The sequence below is a fragment of the Lytechinus pictus genome, chromosome 3 (genome assembly GCF_037042905.1).
Source record: "Lytechinus pictus isolate F3 Inbred chromosome 3, Lp3.0, whole genome shotgun sequence".
Lineage (NCBI taxonomy): Eukaryota > Metazoa > Echinodermata > Echinoidea > Temnopleuroida > Toxopneustidae > Lytechinus > Lytechinus pictus.
The window spans coordinates 59,334,486-59,353,966 of NC_087247.1; the positions used below are offsets into that span (position 1 = coordinate 59,334,486).

At 33.7% G+C, this 19,481-nt stretch overlaps 1 protein-coding gene across 2 annotated transcripts; it reads left to right on the forward strand.

Moving 5' to 3' along the window:
- Positions 1–235: 235 nt before the first annotated feature.
- On the forward strand, positions 236–19,088 carry LOC129256892 (histidine ammonia-lyase-like). 2 transcript variants are annotated; one of them, XM_054895109.2, is made up of 20 exons: positions 236–746; positions 2,339–2,429; positions 3,998–4,028; positions 5,003–5,077; positions 6,298–6,370; positions 6,669–6,735; positions 7,249–7,412; positions 7,873–8,012; positions 8,293–8,340; positions 8,832–8,883; positions 10,559–10,654; positions 11,497–11,651; positions 12,008–12,088; positions 12,348–12,413; positions 12,935–13,013; positions 14,392–14,478; positions 14,949–15,083; positions 15,719–15,827; positions 16,458–16,527; positions 16,845–19,088. In XM_054895109.2, exons 1-20 carry the CDS (start codon positions 521–523, stop codon positions 16,998–17,000), a joined length of 2,001 nt encoding a protein of 666 aa, XP_054751084.2. In that variant the 5' UTR covers positions 236–520; the 3' UTR covers positions 17,001–19,088. The 2 variants fall into 2 exon arrangements, with proteins under 2 accessions (XP_054751084.2, XP_063953536.1); XM_064097466.1 differs by lacking the exon at positions 3,998–4,028 and having other exon boundaries at positions 307–746.
- The last annotated feature ends 393 nt before the right edge of the window (positions 19,089–19,481 follow it).

Below are 19,481 nucleotides of genomic sequence, written 5' to 3' on the forward strand. Positions count from 1 at the left end.
GTTCAATATATTGGGAATTGAGATTCCGAATGAATTTGCTCCTTTAAACTATATAAATCGAATATGTTATGAATTAAAGACAGCTATGAAATATTTTATAAGTATATTTCAGAAATTGAAGATAATATAAACCTTTTCAAGTAAAACATCTAATTTCAACATAACCTAAACAAAAATAGGATAGTTCCCCGCCATTCAACAAGTTGTTCGTTCCCGCAAAAAGTAAACATCGGTCGTCGATTTCTGAAATTTGGCCAAGGCCGTGCAAGCGATATAGTGCGCGCTGGCAGCTAGCTAGCTACGTGTACACAAAGCTTATCATGCGTTCTCGAATACCAAACAGGATCCTCCTGATCATAGTAAAAACCCACAGAGTTCAGTCCGATACTATTATTAGCAACGTGATACATATTCCAAACCTCATAAATATTACTAATCAGTCTTTTGTTTGTGGGAATCAACGGGAAGAAAAGACAATTACATTTGATTGTCTTCTGTTGATCAATATTTGAGGAACAAGATGAAGATCAACGTGAAAGTTCGGGGAGAATGGATCCTTATTCCTTGTAAGGACAACAACACGATATCATGGTTGGGCAAGGAAACCCTTTCGCGATACCGTTCTATGAAACAATACGATGAAGAAGATGATGTCTCCGAAGTCAGAAAAACTCAAGGAGGAAGTTTGCTCTTTCCAGATGACCTACTTGTTGATATTCTAGATGAAAATGATTTCGTCCATGTCGGTAGGTACTATTTGGTGAAACTAGCTAGACTGTGAACCCGGTGTAAAAAAAACTTCCACAGATTTGAAATGTATTACGCACCTAAGGGCCGGGGAAGTTCTCCTTGACGAAAAGCTTATTGTAAAAATTACCAGAAAAAAACAATATTGGTGAAACTTTGAGAAAAAATCCATTAAATACAAAAAAGCTGCCCCATGTGTTTATATCATAAAAAATGCACAAATTTAAACTTTTTAATGGTTCTTTATGACTAGAATTTTTTTTTGCAAAATTTTTTTTTTCATGAATCTATGAAATGATTTTTTCACAGGGACCTACCGAAGGTTCATTGTTTTAGAATGTTTTTTTTTTAAATAATTCACAATACATGGGAAGGTGCTTGCATATGACGTCAAAAAAAAATAGAATACTAATAACTTTTTAAATATTTGATGGATTTTCCTGAAACCAATATTTTTTTTACTGTTTGTTTTTTCTGCTCTTTTTACAATAACATTTTTGTCAGGGTGAACGTCTATCCTTTAATCTATCTCGCCTGGGGAAGTGAGACAGAGCTTATAGCCTATAAGTTTAGAATAGATCAGAATAGAACAGCACCTGGAATATAATTATTTTCAAGATTTACCCATTCAAGCTATTAGTTCACCAGATCATAATTTCCAAATGATGGGCCTTTTCATTATATCTCCTGATCCATGTAAGCACAGCCTCTGCAAAAATATGTCAAATGGGTTTGGTATTGAAACTGATATAGTATTCTAGTGAGAATAACTTAAACAACAGGACTCTATAGGCTATATAGGCTCGCAACGTTTTCTTGTTCTGTTGATATATTGAATTTTGAATACAATCTTATTTTGTATTGCACTTGACAAAGTAAAGTAATGCAAGTATCAATTATGTGAGGATTGGATTTTAAATGCAGATGAGGACTTGGCAAGTGCCACACCCAAAGAACCTTATTAAGCTCAGGGTTCTATTCTTTTAATATGTTACAAAGATATTTTAAAAATACCTGCACATTAATGACTGCACAATATGGGATAATGAAGATATGCCAAGATTTATTGTGTATCATGTCCCTTGTGACTGAATGAAAACATGTATTTGATGAGATTCAAAACCTCGAAGCAAGGTCATAAACCAGTCTTAGCATGTACAGGGGATGGTCATTTCTACCAAGATCTAGACTAAAACCAACTGATATTCAATTCATAACCTGACATAGCAACACTCAAACCTGATACTGGTAGTTTGTCTGTTCACAGCAGAAAGATGCATCTAGAAATTGGAATGCCCAACAGAATCAGTCTATAGATTGTTCACTCATGGTGCATTCATTGACCAGAGGTCAGAGGTAGTCACTTATGGAGGGGATAGAAAATGGTTCATGAAACACCTCATTTTGTGGCGACACAGCATACGCTCTTGCGACATTGCTTCGGTCCTAATATCTCACAAGTCATGGGTGCCTGATCTAAGTTCACAAAGTCTTCTACTTGTTTTAACATATCTGGATATTATATGTCATTTAGGACATCTAGGCAAATACAAACTGGTCTATTCTGTTTTGTTTATTATTTCTTTGTTAGTGTTGAAGTCAGATCTGGCCAACAAGACATGCCTAACTTCATTCGACGGGAATGGTTTGAACGGAGGATTTTCACCAGACTCTTCACAAATGTATCCTTATGAGAATCTAATCATGCATATTAAGTTTTCAATTAAATTAAATTAAGTGAATTAGAAATATTAATACCAGTAAGCAGCAATTGCATCTGTCATGAGATGTTCATTTATGAAAGCCATGCATTCAAGCAGTGATAGTATGATTCATTACTTAAAAACATACGTATGGATTGAATAGAATAAATATGAATAGAATACCTTCAGGGCATATAAAAGCGATTTCTCACATTAATGACTGATTACAGATAGCTAGGGTCTACTAGACCAATCCTCTCACGCTCTGTTAACTAAACATAATTATAACACAACACAAAGGATTCAAAATTGAATATTACACTTCAACTGTGTTTTATGAAAGAAACACAGAATAACTATAGATTCTTTCACAGCACAGCTGCTGATGGTGGGTTACACAGGAATTTCTTTGGAGGCAGGGGAGGAAAAAAATTCTTAGATACTATTTTGTAATTTGAATTGAACTTAAAGGGTGTTGTGTACAGTCACTTGGGTAGAATTATGTGAGGATTTTTGGTGATCCTCCCTTCATAGAGCTATTAATAGCTCCATGCTCCCTTCATGCAAAAGGCTATGGTATTACGTCTGATTTTCCCCTAAACAATAATTTTGCTTAGTTGAGTTACAATAAGCCATTGATCAATATCTCTGTGAATTTTGGAATTTCTCAAATTATAATAATTTTTTTTTCTTTTTGAGGACCTAAGCACTAAACAATAGAAGAAAAAAATGTATGTATTATATTATAAATGTATATATATATATATATGTAAGAGTAAAATATTCATTCCAAGGTAGAAGTTGACTAAATAATACATCACTAGACCATGCTTATATTCAGGCAGTGATACAACCACATTACCCTTTAATAACAATACCCTACCCAAATGAAAACACCGCCTTCAGTGGCAAACAATAGATTCCCTCAGATTAATCTTCCTTCCTTCATTAGTTCGCCTCGATTCTTTATTTATTAGTCTTTGTTACCTACATCTTCCAGACCTGTCCTTTATTATATTTCATTAAGTTGTCTACCCATGTACAGTTTCAATAGTTAAGTCCAAAGGGGTAAACACCTCCCCTCAGAGAATAAATTAGAGGTGCTTGATATTCTCTGGGCCCTTTTCTTAGTCTTCGGACTACTACTACACAAGCTTGCGCTCCTGCCCTTTGAGGCCATGATAGGGGAGTGCCCGAGTTCACAACAAGCGACTGTTTGTGTTAATGAATATCATCTGAACTTTATATTATGAGTTTGGATTCACTTTTTGAAGTACTTCTACTAGCTAACACTCATCCATCTACCACGCTATTTTTAAAGAGTGTAACACACACACACATATATATATATATATATATATATATATATAAAATGTAATATAAATGCCATGTCAGGTTTAGAAAATACATCTTGAAGAGCTTTTTCTAAGGAAATTTGGATTTTGTTTTAATGAACTTTGTTGGAGCGAAATGCATTACCTCAAGAAGATGTACTTCATATATATTACAACAGATTCCTTAACAGTTAGTTGCTATTCTGCTACTAGATCAAGTACTGGTGGGGCAGATTCTCGTGAGGTATAAAATAATTTATGTTTAGATGATGTTTGAAGGTTTGCATGGTGGTATGAGCAATCGGGGAAGAGGTGTATGGTACAACATATGTAAAGTCCTGGAGAGACTGATATAAGAAAATTGGATAGAATAGGAGGTGAATAGGCAAGAAAGTGGAGATTTGAAAGTAGAGTATTCTTTTCTAAATGAGTGTAGTCCTTAAAAGGATTGATTTATGTTTATTAATTGATTTACAATACATATTATTGTTAATTTTGTAAATGATGGAAGCCCTACCCCCCAAAAAAAAGAATTTAAGTGCATTTCAGAATATTGGCAGTAATTACAATGCAACATACCATGTATTCATTTCTATTTACAATTCAGTATGTAACACTAAGAACTATGCTTATCTCAAATTAATGTAAAACCCATAACTCAAATAAAAGCATTATTTATAATCTGAAAAAGAAAGAACTGTGTACTTCTAGAAATTTGTATTGCCAAATTGTCAACCCTGGTATATCTAATTTGTTGACTTGGTTTTACGTGCAATATAAAAAAAGATAATCCAGTCAGTATAAAGTTGAATGAAATTAAAGTAATTCTATCATGAATCGACAAATGATTTAATTTCCATGTTATGAATTTATTTCCTATATTTTCTATTCAAGGAATGCAGAAAAAAAATTATTATCTTATTGAGAGGAACAGAAAAAAGAGAATGGGAAATGGAAAGAGATCACTAAGTACCTCAACTAAAAAAAAAAAATGTTATGTGCTTAACTGATATGCTTTTAGAAGTGATATATCACAAATAGAATAAAACAAAATATATGGGACTTTTGATGCTGTGACTGACATAATCAATTAATCTCAAGTCGTTTCACCATCCATACAACATATATTGATAAATTATTTTTGTTATTAACTTATTATTTACCATATCAATTTCACGTCTTTTCCCTTTTTCTTCCTTAAAAATTTTTTTTAATCAGATTCTCTATCTGGACGGAGGTAGTTTGACCTCTGATGACCTTGTTAAACTTGGGAAAGGTCAATATCAGATCAAGGTGAGATGCTCATAAAAACTGAAAAGTCTCTCAGAAGCAAAAAATTTTTGTCTCGCCTGCATAGCAGAGCGAGACAATAGGCATGGCTTTTCCGACGGCGGCGTCGTCAACATCAAATCTTAACCTAAGGTTAAGTTTTGGAAATGACATCATAACTTAGAAAGAAAGTATATGGACCTAGATCATGAAACTTGGACTTAAGGGAAATCAAGTATTACTAAACATCCTGCCTTGGTTTCACTTTGACCAAGTCAAAGTTTATTTAGGGTCAATGAACTTTGGGCATGTTGGGGGAATCAATATCGAAATCTTAACCTAAGGTTAGGTTTTTGAAATGTCATAACTTAGAAAGTGTATGGATCTAGTTCATGAAACTTACACATAAGGGTAATGAAGTATTAATTAACATCCTGCTCGAGTTTCAGGTCACATGACTAAGGTCAAAGGTCATTTAGGGTCAATGAACTTTTGGCATTTTTGGGTATTTGTTGAATTTCCATCATACCTTAATATTTATGGAGCTAGCTAATAAAACTTGGACATAAGAGTAATCAAGTATCGCTGAACATTCTGTGCGAGTTTCAGGTCACATGACCAAGGTCAAAGTTCATTTAGGGTCAATGATCTTTGGTAATATTTATTTTGGGGTATTTGTAGAATTACCATCATAACTTTGAAAGTTAATGGATATAGTTAATGAAATGTGGACATAGGGGTAATCCAGTATCATAGCTCATCTTGCACAAGTCGTAGGTCACTTGATGAACATAGTAGCATATTATATGAATGGTGTTTCTTGTGAATAATTATTTTATATTCATTTTCAAAGTCAGCACTGCTGCTATATTGAATCGCATTATGCAGGCGAGACTGCCAGAGGCACTCCACTTGTTTGGTTTTCGTGTTTATTGGATTTTTATATATTGCTTATATATGCAAAGTGAAGTGTCCTAATAGGAGAATTCTCATTGAGATGACATTTGTGTTACTACTTAAAGTTCACTTCATGTAATCAGCAGAACTTATAAACAACTTGTTGAAATTTAGAGGACACTGAAACTATCAAAGCAAGTTATTTCCATGTAGTATTCAAAGTAAAGGATTATATTGAAACATTGAGAGTGAAATCTCTCGATCCTGATAGTACCAGAAAACTTATTCAGAGAAGAGAAAAAAAATCAATAAATGAATGAGATGTTTTATTTGTTTCACTTCTGTAGGTATCACCAGTTGCATGGGAGAAAGTAGCTAAAGCTCAAAAGCTTGTGGACAACATCCTTAAAGAAAACAAAGGTATTATCTTTGCATGTTATGGGAATGTAGAATGGGGAATGAATGCAGGATTATTTTTTTTAATGAACATGATATTGTAAATATTGATTGATTTTTACTCCAGTATTTGAAGATATGCACTCAGTAACTTGAATGTTGCTCAGGATATTTTTTTCTTGGTAAATCTAAATGTAATATTCTTTAAATTCATAATGCAGTTAGACACAAATAAATATTTTTTTCAAAGTTATATATTTGCAATTGTTTTGCACAAATATTTTGGTATTCATTGTAGATTATTTGTTCTTTTTTTCATTAGTTGTTTATGGCATCAATACAGGCTTTGGGAAATTTGCTCGAGTTGTGATTGGACCTGATAAACTGAAGTGAGTCATTGATATAACCTGTATGAACTTCATATCTACTATATTTCAATGAGAGAGGGGGATGGGGTCATAAATTATTTTGTCAATAAATTCACCTAAATCTGATGAGTTTTACCCAATATATTTGCGGCAATGACATAGAATCAAGTTATGAACCTGTTGTTGTAGGGACATAATATATTGTGTCACCCCCCTGCCTTGAATAGCATGATGGCATGTATCTATATGCCCATGGTTTTTGGAAGAATTTTTTACTTGAAGATATTTTTCATGAATGATACCATAAGCAGAAAATGGAAACAAAAAGTGATGGATAGGTCAATTTGAATTGACTGTGGGCCATGGGGTCAAAACCTATTTCATGATTGATAATTAATAAATCAGCTTAATCAAGTAATTTAATATTAAACTAGCAGTAGTGATTTATATTTCAAATTTTTTTTTATGTAAGATGAAAGTGAAAAATTCAGTCACCTCTATGAGAGCATATTCTGTCTTTCTTCCACTAATCAGAGAACTCCAAGAGAATTTAATTCGTTCACATTGTGTAGGTGTTGGTAGACCCCTATCACCAGAACACACCCGTAAGTTGCTAGCCTTGCGGATTAACATCCTATCCAAGGGATTCAGTGGCATCTCAGTTCAAAACCTGGAGAAACTCATTGCTGCATTTAATGGTGAGTTTCTAATGGTGACAAAATAGATGTGCAATAAGTTAGAAGTTACCCTTAATTTAATTTTCACAATCACTATATATGGTCCACGTTATTTATTAAAATAAAAGGATTTGAAGAAATACCCAGGGGTATCCAGGATTTGCCTAAAGTGAATGACAGAAATTTTCTGACAAACAAAAAAGAGCGGTCATCATGAGCCGAGTCATTTTCCTGTCAAAAGATCGTCAAACTACACCAAAAGAAATCATTTTTGGATCAGTATCTGGAAATACCAGATATTTGTAGAATGGGGTATTGTATATGTATATAGCCCATAGGAATGTTGGAGTATACAGACATATATATATACATGTATATAATTTCTTATCCAAGTTCAAACTTATTTATTTCATATATGTTTTTGATATCACATTTTCCTATTGTTTGGTTGATATCATGTTGTAACTTTCAATGTAATCAGCTTCCTGTCTGTCTGTGGTGCCATGCAAGGGAACAGTAGGAGCTAGCGGTGATCTAGCTCCATTATCACACCTTGCGCTAGGCATGATGGGAGAAGGAAAGATGTGGAGTCCAAAGAGTGGATATGCTGATGCCAAAGATGTAAGTTGCTGGATTATCATTAAATGAGAGGTATGAATTATTGAATATGCTTTTTGTTAAGGATAAATAAAGGCGTGGGTCTAAAATTTGAGAAAAGGGATATGTAGATGTCAACTTTTGGAAGCAATTGAGGGACCAAAAAAAGTAAAGGGGAAAAAGGACATCATACAAGCTTTGTAAGTATAGCGAGATTATATTGATTTTGAAACATTTACATGTATTGAATATTCACACTATAATCAGACTGATACTTACATGCATATATCTTTCTCTGTTGTAGGTTCTGAAAGCACATGGTTTGACTCCAATAGAACTTGGACCTAAAGAGGTATTCAAACAATACATGCATTCCACGCTTCTTAATACTGTAGCATGTATGACTTGTTAAGTGTCTCCAAAATACCATATGATGGAAAAATGTGTCATGAATATTGATTTATTGAATTTCAGTCTAGAATAAAACTCTTTGGTAGTGCAGAATGTTTTTTTTTGTTCATTTCTTTTTCATGCAGTAGTTGTGAGATGTATGTTATTAAATTGTTTGTGTGTGGAAATTTTACATAAAAAACATTTAAAGATACCACCTAACAAAGTCTTATTTCTCTTTTTGAGTTTTGAATTGCTACTTTCCTCCCATATCCATAGATATATTTTCTCTTTTATGATCTTTCATCTCTTATGTATTTTATTGTCAAAATAATTATCACCTCTTGAAATGAAAATGAAAGAGATTGTTATATAGCAACATATGACCCAGAAGAGAAAGAGAGAAAATTTGTTTATGATACTTGGATGAACCCATCTTGGTTTTTTTTGCAGGGCTTAGCTCTGATAAATGGCACTCAACTTATTACTTCACTTGGAGCAGAAGGTTAGTTTGTGGTCCCCTTTTACCAAAGATATTTTTTTCTTGTTTGTCACAAAGACAACATCAATAATGTTATCTTTGTATATTTTTGTTAATAAAGTTTTAACTGCAACTTGAACATACAAATGATCAGCTGTACCTTTTTTTTATAAGAACAGGTTGTGATTCGCTGGCTGCACTGTTGCATTGCATATCAGTCTATCTCTACTTTATTTTGATTTTCCGGTTGAACACAATGCTCACAGCAGTGCAGCCTGTGAGTGCTGACATGTGCTTTCTTGTAGATTTGTCACTTATATTTTACATAGTTTTGCATTTTAGTAGTGCTTGTCTTTGATAATCAACTCTTATTTGTTACATGTAGGGAGCCCTAACAACAAGCTCTTGCTTTGGGGGCCCCCCAACCATTTTTTTTTACTTTGAATTGTCTTGTTGTATTGTTCTTTGAATATTATTACAAATTTTATCTTGTTTTCAGAATGGTTGAATCAATGAATAAAATGAAATTATGAAATATCCTGCATACCCTTTACCTTTATCTTTTATTTAAGACTAGCAATGCAAACAGAGCTATTATCTCAAAGTTACAAACCAGCAACTTTCACATTACTAGAATAATTAAGGCATATGCTCAATTTATAATAATGATTGATTATTGATTGATTATTGATTGATTATTCTTAACATGATTTGAAGTGTGAAGTATGTTATTTGCCTCAGACAGAATGAACTTAAGTTTGAAACAGTGCTTTGTTAAAATATTTTAAAAACAATAGCTTTGATCTGATATTGTGGCACTGTGTCTTCCACTTAATTTCTTTGTAATATTTGCTGTGGTTGATGGCAATACTCAAAGTCAAGTGGTGAGAGAGAAACAAGAACATTTATCTTGTAAGATAGAGCTGTCTAGTTTCTAGGCTGATTCAAATTGTATTTATATATTACATCACCATGACATCATGGGCGAAGAACCCCGGGGGGGCCACTTACATTGACGAGTGGATACCATGCGAACCAAAAAAACATGTAATAAGGATATCTTTTTCAAGATAGGGCACGTTACGTACGTAACGTGATAAGGGTGACAAAAACACAAAAAATATTGAAAACAGGGTATCTATTTCGCCCGGAAAAATATACGTGTTTAGGGTCAAATATGCGGGGATGATAAAAAAAATCTAAATGTTTTATAAAGGATGTCCTTTTTGCCCCAACACTACGTGTTTAGAGTCCGATTTGCGCGAGGTGTGGAAGGCGGGGCCGTACTAAACCAAAATAATGGTGTCTAAAGGTAAAACCGATGACCGACGGACGCGTGACATAACAATGAAATATCTATGTACTTGTTTAGGGGTTCATTTCAGGGAATACTTGCTAAGAGTATCGTTTTGTTTCCAATACTTGTTAAGGGGTGCATTTTCAGAATATGGAAAATACATCGCTGTACTTGTTTAGGGGCTCAGTTCTGGGAATACCTGCCAATAGTATTTGTTCCCAATACTTGTTAAGGGTAGGGTTTCACACGCCAATACTTGTTAAGGGGTGCATTTTCAGAATATGGAAAATACGTGTTTAGGGTGCTTTTCAAGACCCCGTGGTCGCGCATGGTATCCACTCGTAAATGGAAATGGCCCCCCCGGGCGAAGAACTAATCCTATGATTTATTACTTTGTTTCAGCTGTTGAACGGGCATATGCCATTGCTCAACAAGCTGATGTGATAGCTGCCTTAACCCTTGAGGTCTTGAAAGGAACAACCACTGCCTTTGATAGTTGTAAGTTGAGTAATTATGTCATCCATAGTCTAATACTTGTGATATATACACATAATATATTATACTCTATGCTGCTAACCAGAAGATCATATATGCATTTCATTCAAGGCCTTGTAGATTAGGTGAGATAAATAAGGTCAATGTATATCTTCCTCACTTTTGTTGTTTGAAGGTTTGCATGGTGGTATGTACAATCGCTGATGTGGTTTACGGTACACCATGTGAAGTGTTATAGAAACAGTGGATAGAAGGAGAGAAGAAATGGATAGGCGAGAAAGTGGAGATTTGAGAGAAGAGTATTCTTTCTTGAAAGTCAACCTGCCCGAAACGTCGAGTCTTTCTACTACTCATCATCTCTACTCGCCGACTCAAGCCAGCATCTCCTCATTAGCTCTACGACTCAAGCTGTTCTCAACTCATCAATCTTTCCTGGTTTACAGTCCTTTTCAGGACTACTTTCAAGAAAGAATACTCTACTCTCAAATCTCCACTTTCTCGCCTATCCATTTCTTCTCTCCTTCTATCCACTGTTTCTATAACACTTCACATGGTGTACCGTAAACCACATCAGCGATTCCTCACTTTTGTATTAAAGTGTGAAATAATGGGTGTTTATATTTGGTTTTGTTTTAATGACAAAATTGTTTTGTTTATACTGTTGTTTTTACACTAACATACCGTTTCTAGATGTTTCATATTTCTATTTTTGTCAGGTGGAAAGGGGGAGCGGTGTCGTATATTTTCACTCTTTGTTTACAGTACTTATTTTTCCATTTCCCACCTTATTAATTGACAAAAAAAGCCTAAAAAGCTATCAATCTACTATTCCTAAACCTTTTCAGGTATTCATCGTGCCAGACCTCACAAGGGACAGAGATTGGTTGCTAAACGATTCCAATCTATACTTCATTCTGATGTTCATCCATCAGAGATAGCTATCAGCCATCGGTTCTGTGATCGGGTCCAGGATGCATACACCCTCAGATGCTGCCCTCAGGTATGGTTGCTATGGTTACCAACAGGTCTGATGCATTACGGGTCAACAAATTCAGACTTGGTAGAATTATATTTCAGAATTTATAGACTCAGATTAGCTGAGAACACTAGTATAACATGAAAAGTATTGATTATAAAATCCTTGAGAATTCAGAATAATTGTTATTTACTGACACTTCAAAAAAAGAAATTTATTGAACAAATCAAGTTGAAGTAAAAATAATGCAAATCAACAAAAAAATTGTTTTATTTCAATGAAAAAGGCATAGTATGTGTCACAAGTCCTTTTTGATCTTATAGTGAAGGTGTATGTTGTCAATAATAAATTCATATTTTTCTGCTGTCTATTTGTCACAGGTTCATGGAGTGGTGTGGGATACAATTGAATTTGTCAAAGGCATCTTGACTACTGAGATGAATAGTGCTACTGATAATCCTGTATCCTTTAAAGTCAAAGACGAGTCCCATATCCAATTACTTGTAAATATTGTGATATTGTATGATAAGTAAAGTAATAAAAAGTATTATTAAAAAATAAATCTACCTAGAACCAGAAAAAATATAATACACCTGAACAATACAATGTATATATCCAATGTTAGCCTCATTGATTGATCAAATGAGTTAATTGAGCTTTTATTTAACCTGTAATTATATGGCAAATGAGAGTTATTTCCTGAGTAGTGTCAATGATCAGATGGTTTTTGCAGACCAACATGAAATCTTGTCTGCAGGTAACTTCCATGGAGAGTATCCAGCCAAGGTGAGAAATCATCCAGTAATACTGTATGTATTCTTAACATGTTATCTCATAAACCATTATTTGCATACAGTGGAGTGATGCATTAGAAAGCTCCAATTCAATTTACAAATGGCACTTGCTAAATGTGGAAGAGAAAAATCGTTTTAATGGTATATTTTCAAATCATGACCCTTTTGTTTATTTACCAACACCAGAATCAGATCAGAGTTCGTGAGAATTCCATCAAAGTTTATGCCATATTTTCTATATGTACATGTAGTCTGTATGTTCTGTGAGGTGCTCCGAAGCACTTGGTGTGACTTGAAATAATATTTAATGCAAATGCACATGATATTCAACACATATTACCTCATAGTCACATGCATCCCCTTAACATCTTGTCAATGATATGTATACTGCTACCAATAGGGATTAAAGTGCAAATTTATTTATGCTCATTCTTTGTGAGACACATTCTGATAACATTTTGAAAGTTCTCATCTCTAGAATGTAAATGATGTGATATATTTGTCATGATACAGGTACTGGACTATCTTGCTATTGGGATCCATGAACTGGCAAGCATTAGTGAACGTCGTATTGAGAGACTTGTCAACCCTCGTAAGCTGCTAACTTTCTTCCATTACACTACAATAAAACACAATTATAAACTGTTGAAAATATCAATATGAGCCCCAAAATACAAATACAATTTGATGGTTGTGACTCTTTGAGTGCGATATGCCAAAAATGATGTGACACAGGCAGGATTTTTAAAGGTCAAGTCCACCCCAGAAAAATGTTGATTTGAATAGATAGAGAAAAATCCAATAAGCATTATGCTGAAAATTTCATCAAAATCGGGTGTAAAATAAGTAGGTTATGATATTTTTAACTTTCGCTTATTTTTCACAAAACAGTGATATGCACAGCTCAGTGACATGCAAATGAGACAGTCGATGATGTCCCTCACTCACTATTTCTTTTGTTTTTTATTGTTTGAATTACACAATATTTCATTTTTACAGATATGACAATAAGGACTAACTTGATTGAACCATATAGTATTAAACAATGCTAATTGCACATGTTCAAGGAGGAATTCATTGTCGTTTCACACAACAACAGGGAGAAAATTTGAATATTACATATTTCATATAATAAAATACAAAAGAAATAGTGAGTCAGTGATGTCATCAGTCTCCTCATTTACATACCGACAAGGATGTGAATATAACTGTTTTGTGAAATAAAGTGAAACTTTAAAATGTCATAACTTTCTTATTTCAAATCCGATTTTGATGAAATTTAGTGTTATGCTTGTTGGATTTTTCTCTTTTTATTCAAATCAACTTTTTGTTGGGGTGGACTTGTCTAAGCGGAGCATAAAGAGTTAAAGGTACAAGATTATATTTCCACACTATTATAAAAAATTCCTTTCCAAATCCAATTCTCCTCGGGATTCCCTACATAAGGACTATTACTAATAATACATAACATTTATAAGGCGCTTACTACTAGTGTTTCTAAGTGCACTGTGTTCTGTTTATGGTTTGTACTTGGGATTAAAGAAAAGAAATAACAAAAAATATGACAGGGGAAAATGACACAGCTAATGCAACTATACTACTAATCAAAATACTTTGTAGAGGTTCGAGGTTTAGGAGTTAACTGCATTATAGACGATGAACGGAGACTGAGAGGTCTTGAGGAAGTACTAGAGCGTAAAGAAATGAGATCTGTAAGATATTTTGGGGATTGGCCATTGATAATTTTTTAGGTGAGAAGAACTTTGAAAGAGATATAGTGATGTATAGGGAGCCAAATGAAGAGAACGCAGAATTGGAAGTATGTGCTCGGATTTCCTACTGAGAGAAACTAATCTAGCAGCAGAGTTTTGAACCCGTTTAAGTGGAACTATTCCCCCTTTGATATTTCAGTAAAAGATGAAGCTTTGACTCTAATGAAATCTCATTCTTTCTTTCTCCCTATCTAATAGATCTGAGTGAGCTTCCTGCTTTCTTGACCAAAGAAGCAGGTCTTAATTCAGGTTTCATGATCGCACACTGCACTGCAGCAGCATTGGGTAAGTTTTCATTGCAATCCCTTTTGATTTTGTTAACTGATTTACTTCTGTAATGTATTTCAGAAACATGTGTGAACCACAAACTTCTTTAACTACCATATCAACAATTATATGAACTTATTTCTTTACACCTCTCTGTATATCTGCCTTCTTCTTACCTTCTCCTTTAATATAATGCTGAAGCTAAATAATATAGTTTGCTGTAATTAACTGAAATAACCAAAATAATGATAACTTGATACAATGCTATCATACAAGCACGCAAGCTGAAAGATGTGTACATGTAGTACGAGAATGACTTTTTCAGCTGTTTCTTAATATGAATGCGAGGGCATTTGAAGAAAAGTCCTTGGAAATAAGTTGTCCTTCTATAATATTCTACCTTAATTCATGAAAAACACCATAGCTCATAATATTCATTTTCATTTCTCCTTTGATTGGTATAACTCCTTCTATTTGTGCTCCCACAGTATCAGAGAACAAGGTATTGACTCACCCAAGCTCAGTTGATTCTCTATCTACCAGTGCTGCTCAGGAGGATCATGTCTCTATGGGAGGTTTTGCTGCGAGAAAGTGTCTTGAAGTTGTTGAGCATGTTGAACAAGGTGACCAAACTTTATCAAAATTTTTCAATTTAAGTAGGGACAGTTCCAGAATTTTTCAAAAGGGGGGACACATTTTCTGAGGAAAAATTAGACAGGCAAAAAAAAAGGTCTCTCTCAAAAGGTGGGGGGGGGGGGCACACTTCTGTTTCAATGGCATTTTTACCTTTAGGATCTAGAAGATGACAGACATTCTTATTTAAGTTAAACTTGCATAAGAATAACATTTGACTGATATTCTGTTGACCCTCTTAAAATTCATATTGCCATGTACAAACTGAAGTGTTCCAGTTGTCAAATTTAAGAAATCCTAACATGGACATGTACCAAACATAAGATTTATCTTAAAATCTAAATTAGCTTGCTTTTGCCCATGTGGGGAAAGTTTGTGATTTGTAGTTAATTTGTTTTTTTTTTTAAAGACTTTAACTTCCTCCTCCTTTTCTCCCATATGATCTGCCACTTCGCAGCATGTACATACATGTATAGCTGAAATCACACGTGACTAAACTAAGCATACCAGAGGAAACCCAGAAACAAAACCAGTTCTTATAGAACTGCAATCTGGCAAATGATAGGCATTCATTTTATGACGATGATTCCATTAATGATATTGAATGTTAATTAAATCCTAACAGTACTTGCAATTGAGCTGATGTGTGCCTGTCAGGGTATAGAATTCCTGCGACCACTGACCAGCACTGCACCTCTGGAGGCTGTTCACAAGCTGGTTAGGAGCGTTGTCCCGTAAGTTTTTTTTTTTTTACATCTTTTACACCTTTTATGAAGAAAAGTTGAGTTAGCATGACTTAAGAAATAAAAATGAAATTTCAAATTTTTTTTTTTAGGAGGGGGGGGAGGGGGTGATCTACATTTCTGACTTTTACTTATAGTGACAAACTTTAGCAGATATCCACAACAGACATAAGAAACGTCGCAAGTTTTTTACCTTTTCAGCTGGGTTCACAAGTTGATGATTATGGTTTTCTGTTATTTTCAGTATTAGGCAACTGTTTTATCTAGTTCACATTCAGAAACCGATAAATATAACCTCTATGACCAATCAATACTGGTAAGCTATTGAGATGCACTGGTAAAAAGTTGTCAGCTTTATGACTGATCTTTTACTGGTTACCTTCAATTTCATCTGACTTTCATTGAATCATTCTGCAGATTGTGCATATACAATATATTAATATATATATAGTTTTATTCATATATTTGTTCAGAAATATAAAACTGCTAATTACACCCAGATAGTTTAAATGAATTTGTTTGTGGTCTCTTTGGCTGTGTCTCTTTATTCATCTGTCTGTGGGCCTATCTCTGTCTCTGATTGTCTATCTCTCTATATTTACCCTCTATTTCTCTCAATAGACCTCTCGAGCGTGACCGTCATCTTTCACCCGACATGGAAGTCATTACCAACCTACTCCGAGAAAATAAGGTAACAATTATTCATTCTATAACACCCCTACAACTCTCCTAAGTTTGTTCAGGTGCAGTAACCGTTACAAAATTAGTCCATACTACTAGTATAAGAGACCTATAGGCCTAGGTGTATATTGACTGATAATTTGCAACAAACTGAGAAAGGTTAAGATTGAATCTCATTTTTAAAGATTGATTTAGTACTCCTTTTGCAATTGATTCTCCATTACCTCATACAAATAGAATTGGTATACACTGATATTTGATACCTTGATTCCCTTCATTCTGTTATGGTATTGAATTACAATAAGGATTTTCTTATTTTGATTGTAGGTTTGGGAGGTGGTGAAACCATACATGGATACTTACGAGTCTGAACAGCTTAAAGAGACCAAGGTCCATTCCCCAACATCTAGCATTCTTGGGAAAACTACTCGTTCTAACAAACGTAAGCGAACCAAGAGTTTCAGCAAAGCAGAAAAGGCCTGAAAGACGGAGACAGATATCATGCCATGTCTAAAACCATGTTTCATCAGATATTTGACATGGCATTGATAGTAAAGACACATTCCTGTACTTCAATAATTTGCTGTTTTTTAAATGTATCATCTTTGTAAGAAATAAACTCCCTGTCCATAACTTCTCTTCCGTGTGGTTTTTGTCCATCATTAAAATGCATGTAACAAGATTGGTTTACCTTAATGTCTTCCAATTCATGTTATGGATAAAAGCATGCTGCCAAAGAAGTATATTGTGATTTTTCTCTTCCAAAAATGTATTGTAAATTTGCAATAATAAATGTTTATAAAAGAACAAGGCTGAAGAATTGGCTGAAAACAAGTTCAGGTGTAAATAGAAGGCTGAAAAATAATGTATGATGGCTGAAAACAAGTACAGGTGTAAATAGAAGGCTAAAAATATAATGTATGATGCCTGAAAACAAGTTCAGGTGTAAATAGAAGGCTGAAAACAAATGCGGGTGTACAGAGAAAGCTTGAAAAATAATGTAAGATGGCTGAAAACAAGTACAGGTGTACATAGAAGGCTGAAAAAAATGTACGAAAACCATGTGTAGCAAAGAATGTTTGAAATTTTTTGAGGAAATATTTTCATTTTGTTCGACATTTCGTCTAGAAATATATCTGAATATTTAAATTCTTAGGCTTAGGATCGAGGAATAAGCTGAAGTTGAGTATGTGTGCAGAAAAGCTTGAAATTAATTTAGGAAACCTATTAGATTATGTAGTACAAGATTTTCATGATTTATTTTGCTTAAATTGGCTGATTGATTGCTTGACAATTGCATTTTTTAGAGGTTAATTTTATATATTGATAAAGGATATGAAAAATCAAACTAAGAACAAAAACAATGCAGAGCTATTAGTGATAAAAACATGTTTATTTCTCCTTTACTGTGAAATCCTAGACCTGCCACTGATGTATCATTACTATATACTGTATTCATGTGAATAAAAATTGCAAAACACAGCAAGTTGAAATATGGATTGATGCTTATAAAATTCCATTATCATCATTAAGTTATGTAATTATAAAATGCATTATTTGTCTCATATGTCTATTGATTGTTTGAAAATTGTTATAACACTCCTAATTTTAGCAGTGCAGTGATTGGTTAAAATGAGTCATCTCCATTGAAAATGTCTCTAAATATGGGGGGGGATGTAAACAAATCAATGGCTTGTGGAGAAAATTATCTGAAACGAAAGTGAGTTTTGAAGGACAATTTCTAGGATTTCCATTGATCATTTAAGGATGGTTTAAGGGAGATTTAGTGTTAGGAAGAAGTGGGGCCTATAGCAGTTGAAATATTACTACCTTTATATCATGTACTTGTTAATGTATAATCATATTAACAGTTGGCTTTCAGATAGATTCTCTTCACTGAAATTTTGAAAGTATAATTGAAATAAAATTACTGTCCAAATTAGATTATTTGAACTACCATTTTCGTTAATGTTTTGAATGTGCTTTAGTGTGTTCCTGTTTTTAAGAGGTTAATTTGTTATTCGATATAACATTTTTTTTTTTTTTTTTTCTAGCTTTAATATATTTTTTATTGAATTCATCCAACCTCAAAAGTGAATGGGCGAGTTTCATGAAGATGACCAAGTCAATGTAGGGCTAAAACAAACTTCATATCTAGGGTCTGTTTATTTGTAAATATTCTTTTGAAACGTGAACTGGCGGTCATTTTAAAGCTTGATTATTTCCTTGAATGTGCGTACATATGCACATTCCAAAATCACATTTTTATGAAAATGAAATGAAAATGAAAATCTATAATTTATTGTTCGAAATAGACATGAAATTAAATACTCCGAAAATTTGCTTTGCCCAATTGATTGTGGGCCCGGCAGCCGCTGTTATCAATTGAAGATTTTAATCAACTTGTATTCGTTCATTCAAGTTTAAGTGCTTTCCTGTTTATTTTCCTTGAACGATTTTTCAGCATTCAGTATGTTACAAATTATGAATTGTATTCAAGAAATCTGTATTCAAAGTTGTGTGTCAACAAAGATCATTTGATGTGAATTATATTCTTTCAATTTCAAAATATTCAGCAACTCATCACGTTTCCATTGTCGTGTTTTCTCATGTGATATAAAACGGTCTAAGACCAAGTTTCCTGATGTCAAAATCCAATTACGTCAGGTTTGATTCAGCAATAGAATGAGAGCTTGGGTGCTTTCCTTTTTCAACAAAAAGAAGCCTCACACGTTGAACACATTTTCATTTACTGTAAATTACATCTGGATTTAAGTTGAAAAAAGATTGTTTTAAGTCTCACATACGTCATATTTCTCCCAAATCAAACAAGATTTTCATTTTGCCCAAGTTATATGGCCCCAGCAGAGTTACCTAAAGAGGGTCAACACAAACATGAAAAAGAAAGATGTGTACATTACCTTAGCATGTCTCCATGTGCTTTAGGATGTAAAAAGATAATTT

Excerpts from the sequence above, each read along its gene's own strand:
- LOC129256892 (XM_054895109.2), top strand. The coding sequence starts at position 521 with ATGAAGATCAACGTGAAAGTTCGGGGAGAATGGATCCTTATTCCTTGT. Across the intron at positions 747-2,338 it reads AAATGATTTCGTCCATGTCG|TGTTGAAGTCAGATCTGGCC; the intron begins GTAGGTACTATT and ends TTTCTTTGTTAG. Across the intron at positions 8,884-10,558 it reads TACTTCACTTGGAGCAGAAG|CTGTTGAACGGGCATATGCC; the intron begins GTTAGTTTGTGG and ends ACTTTGTTTCAG.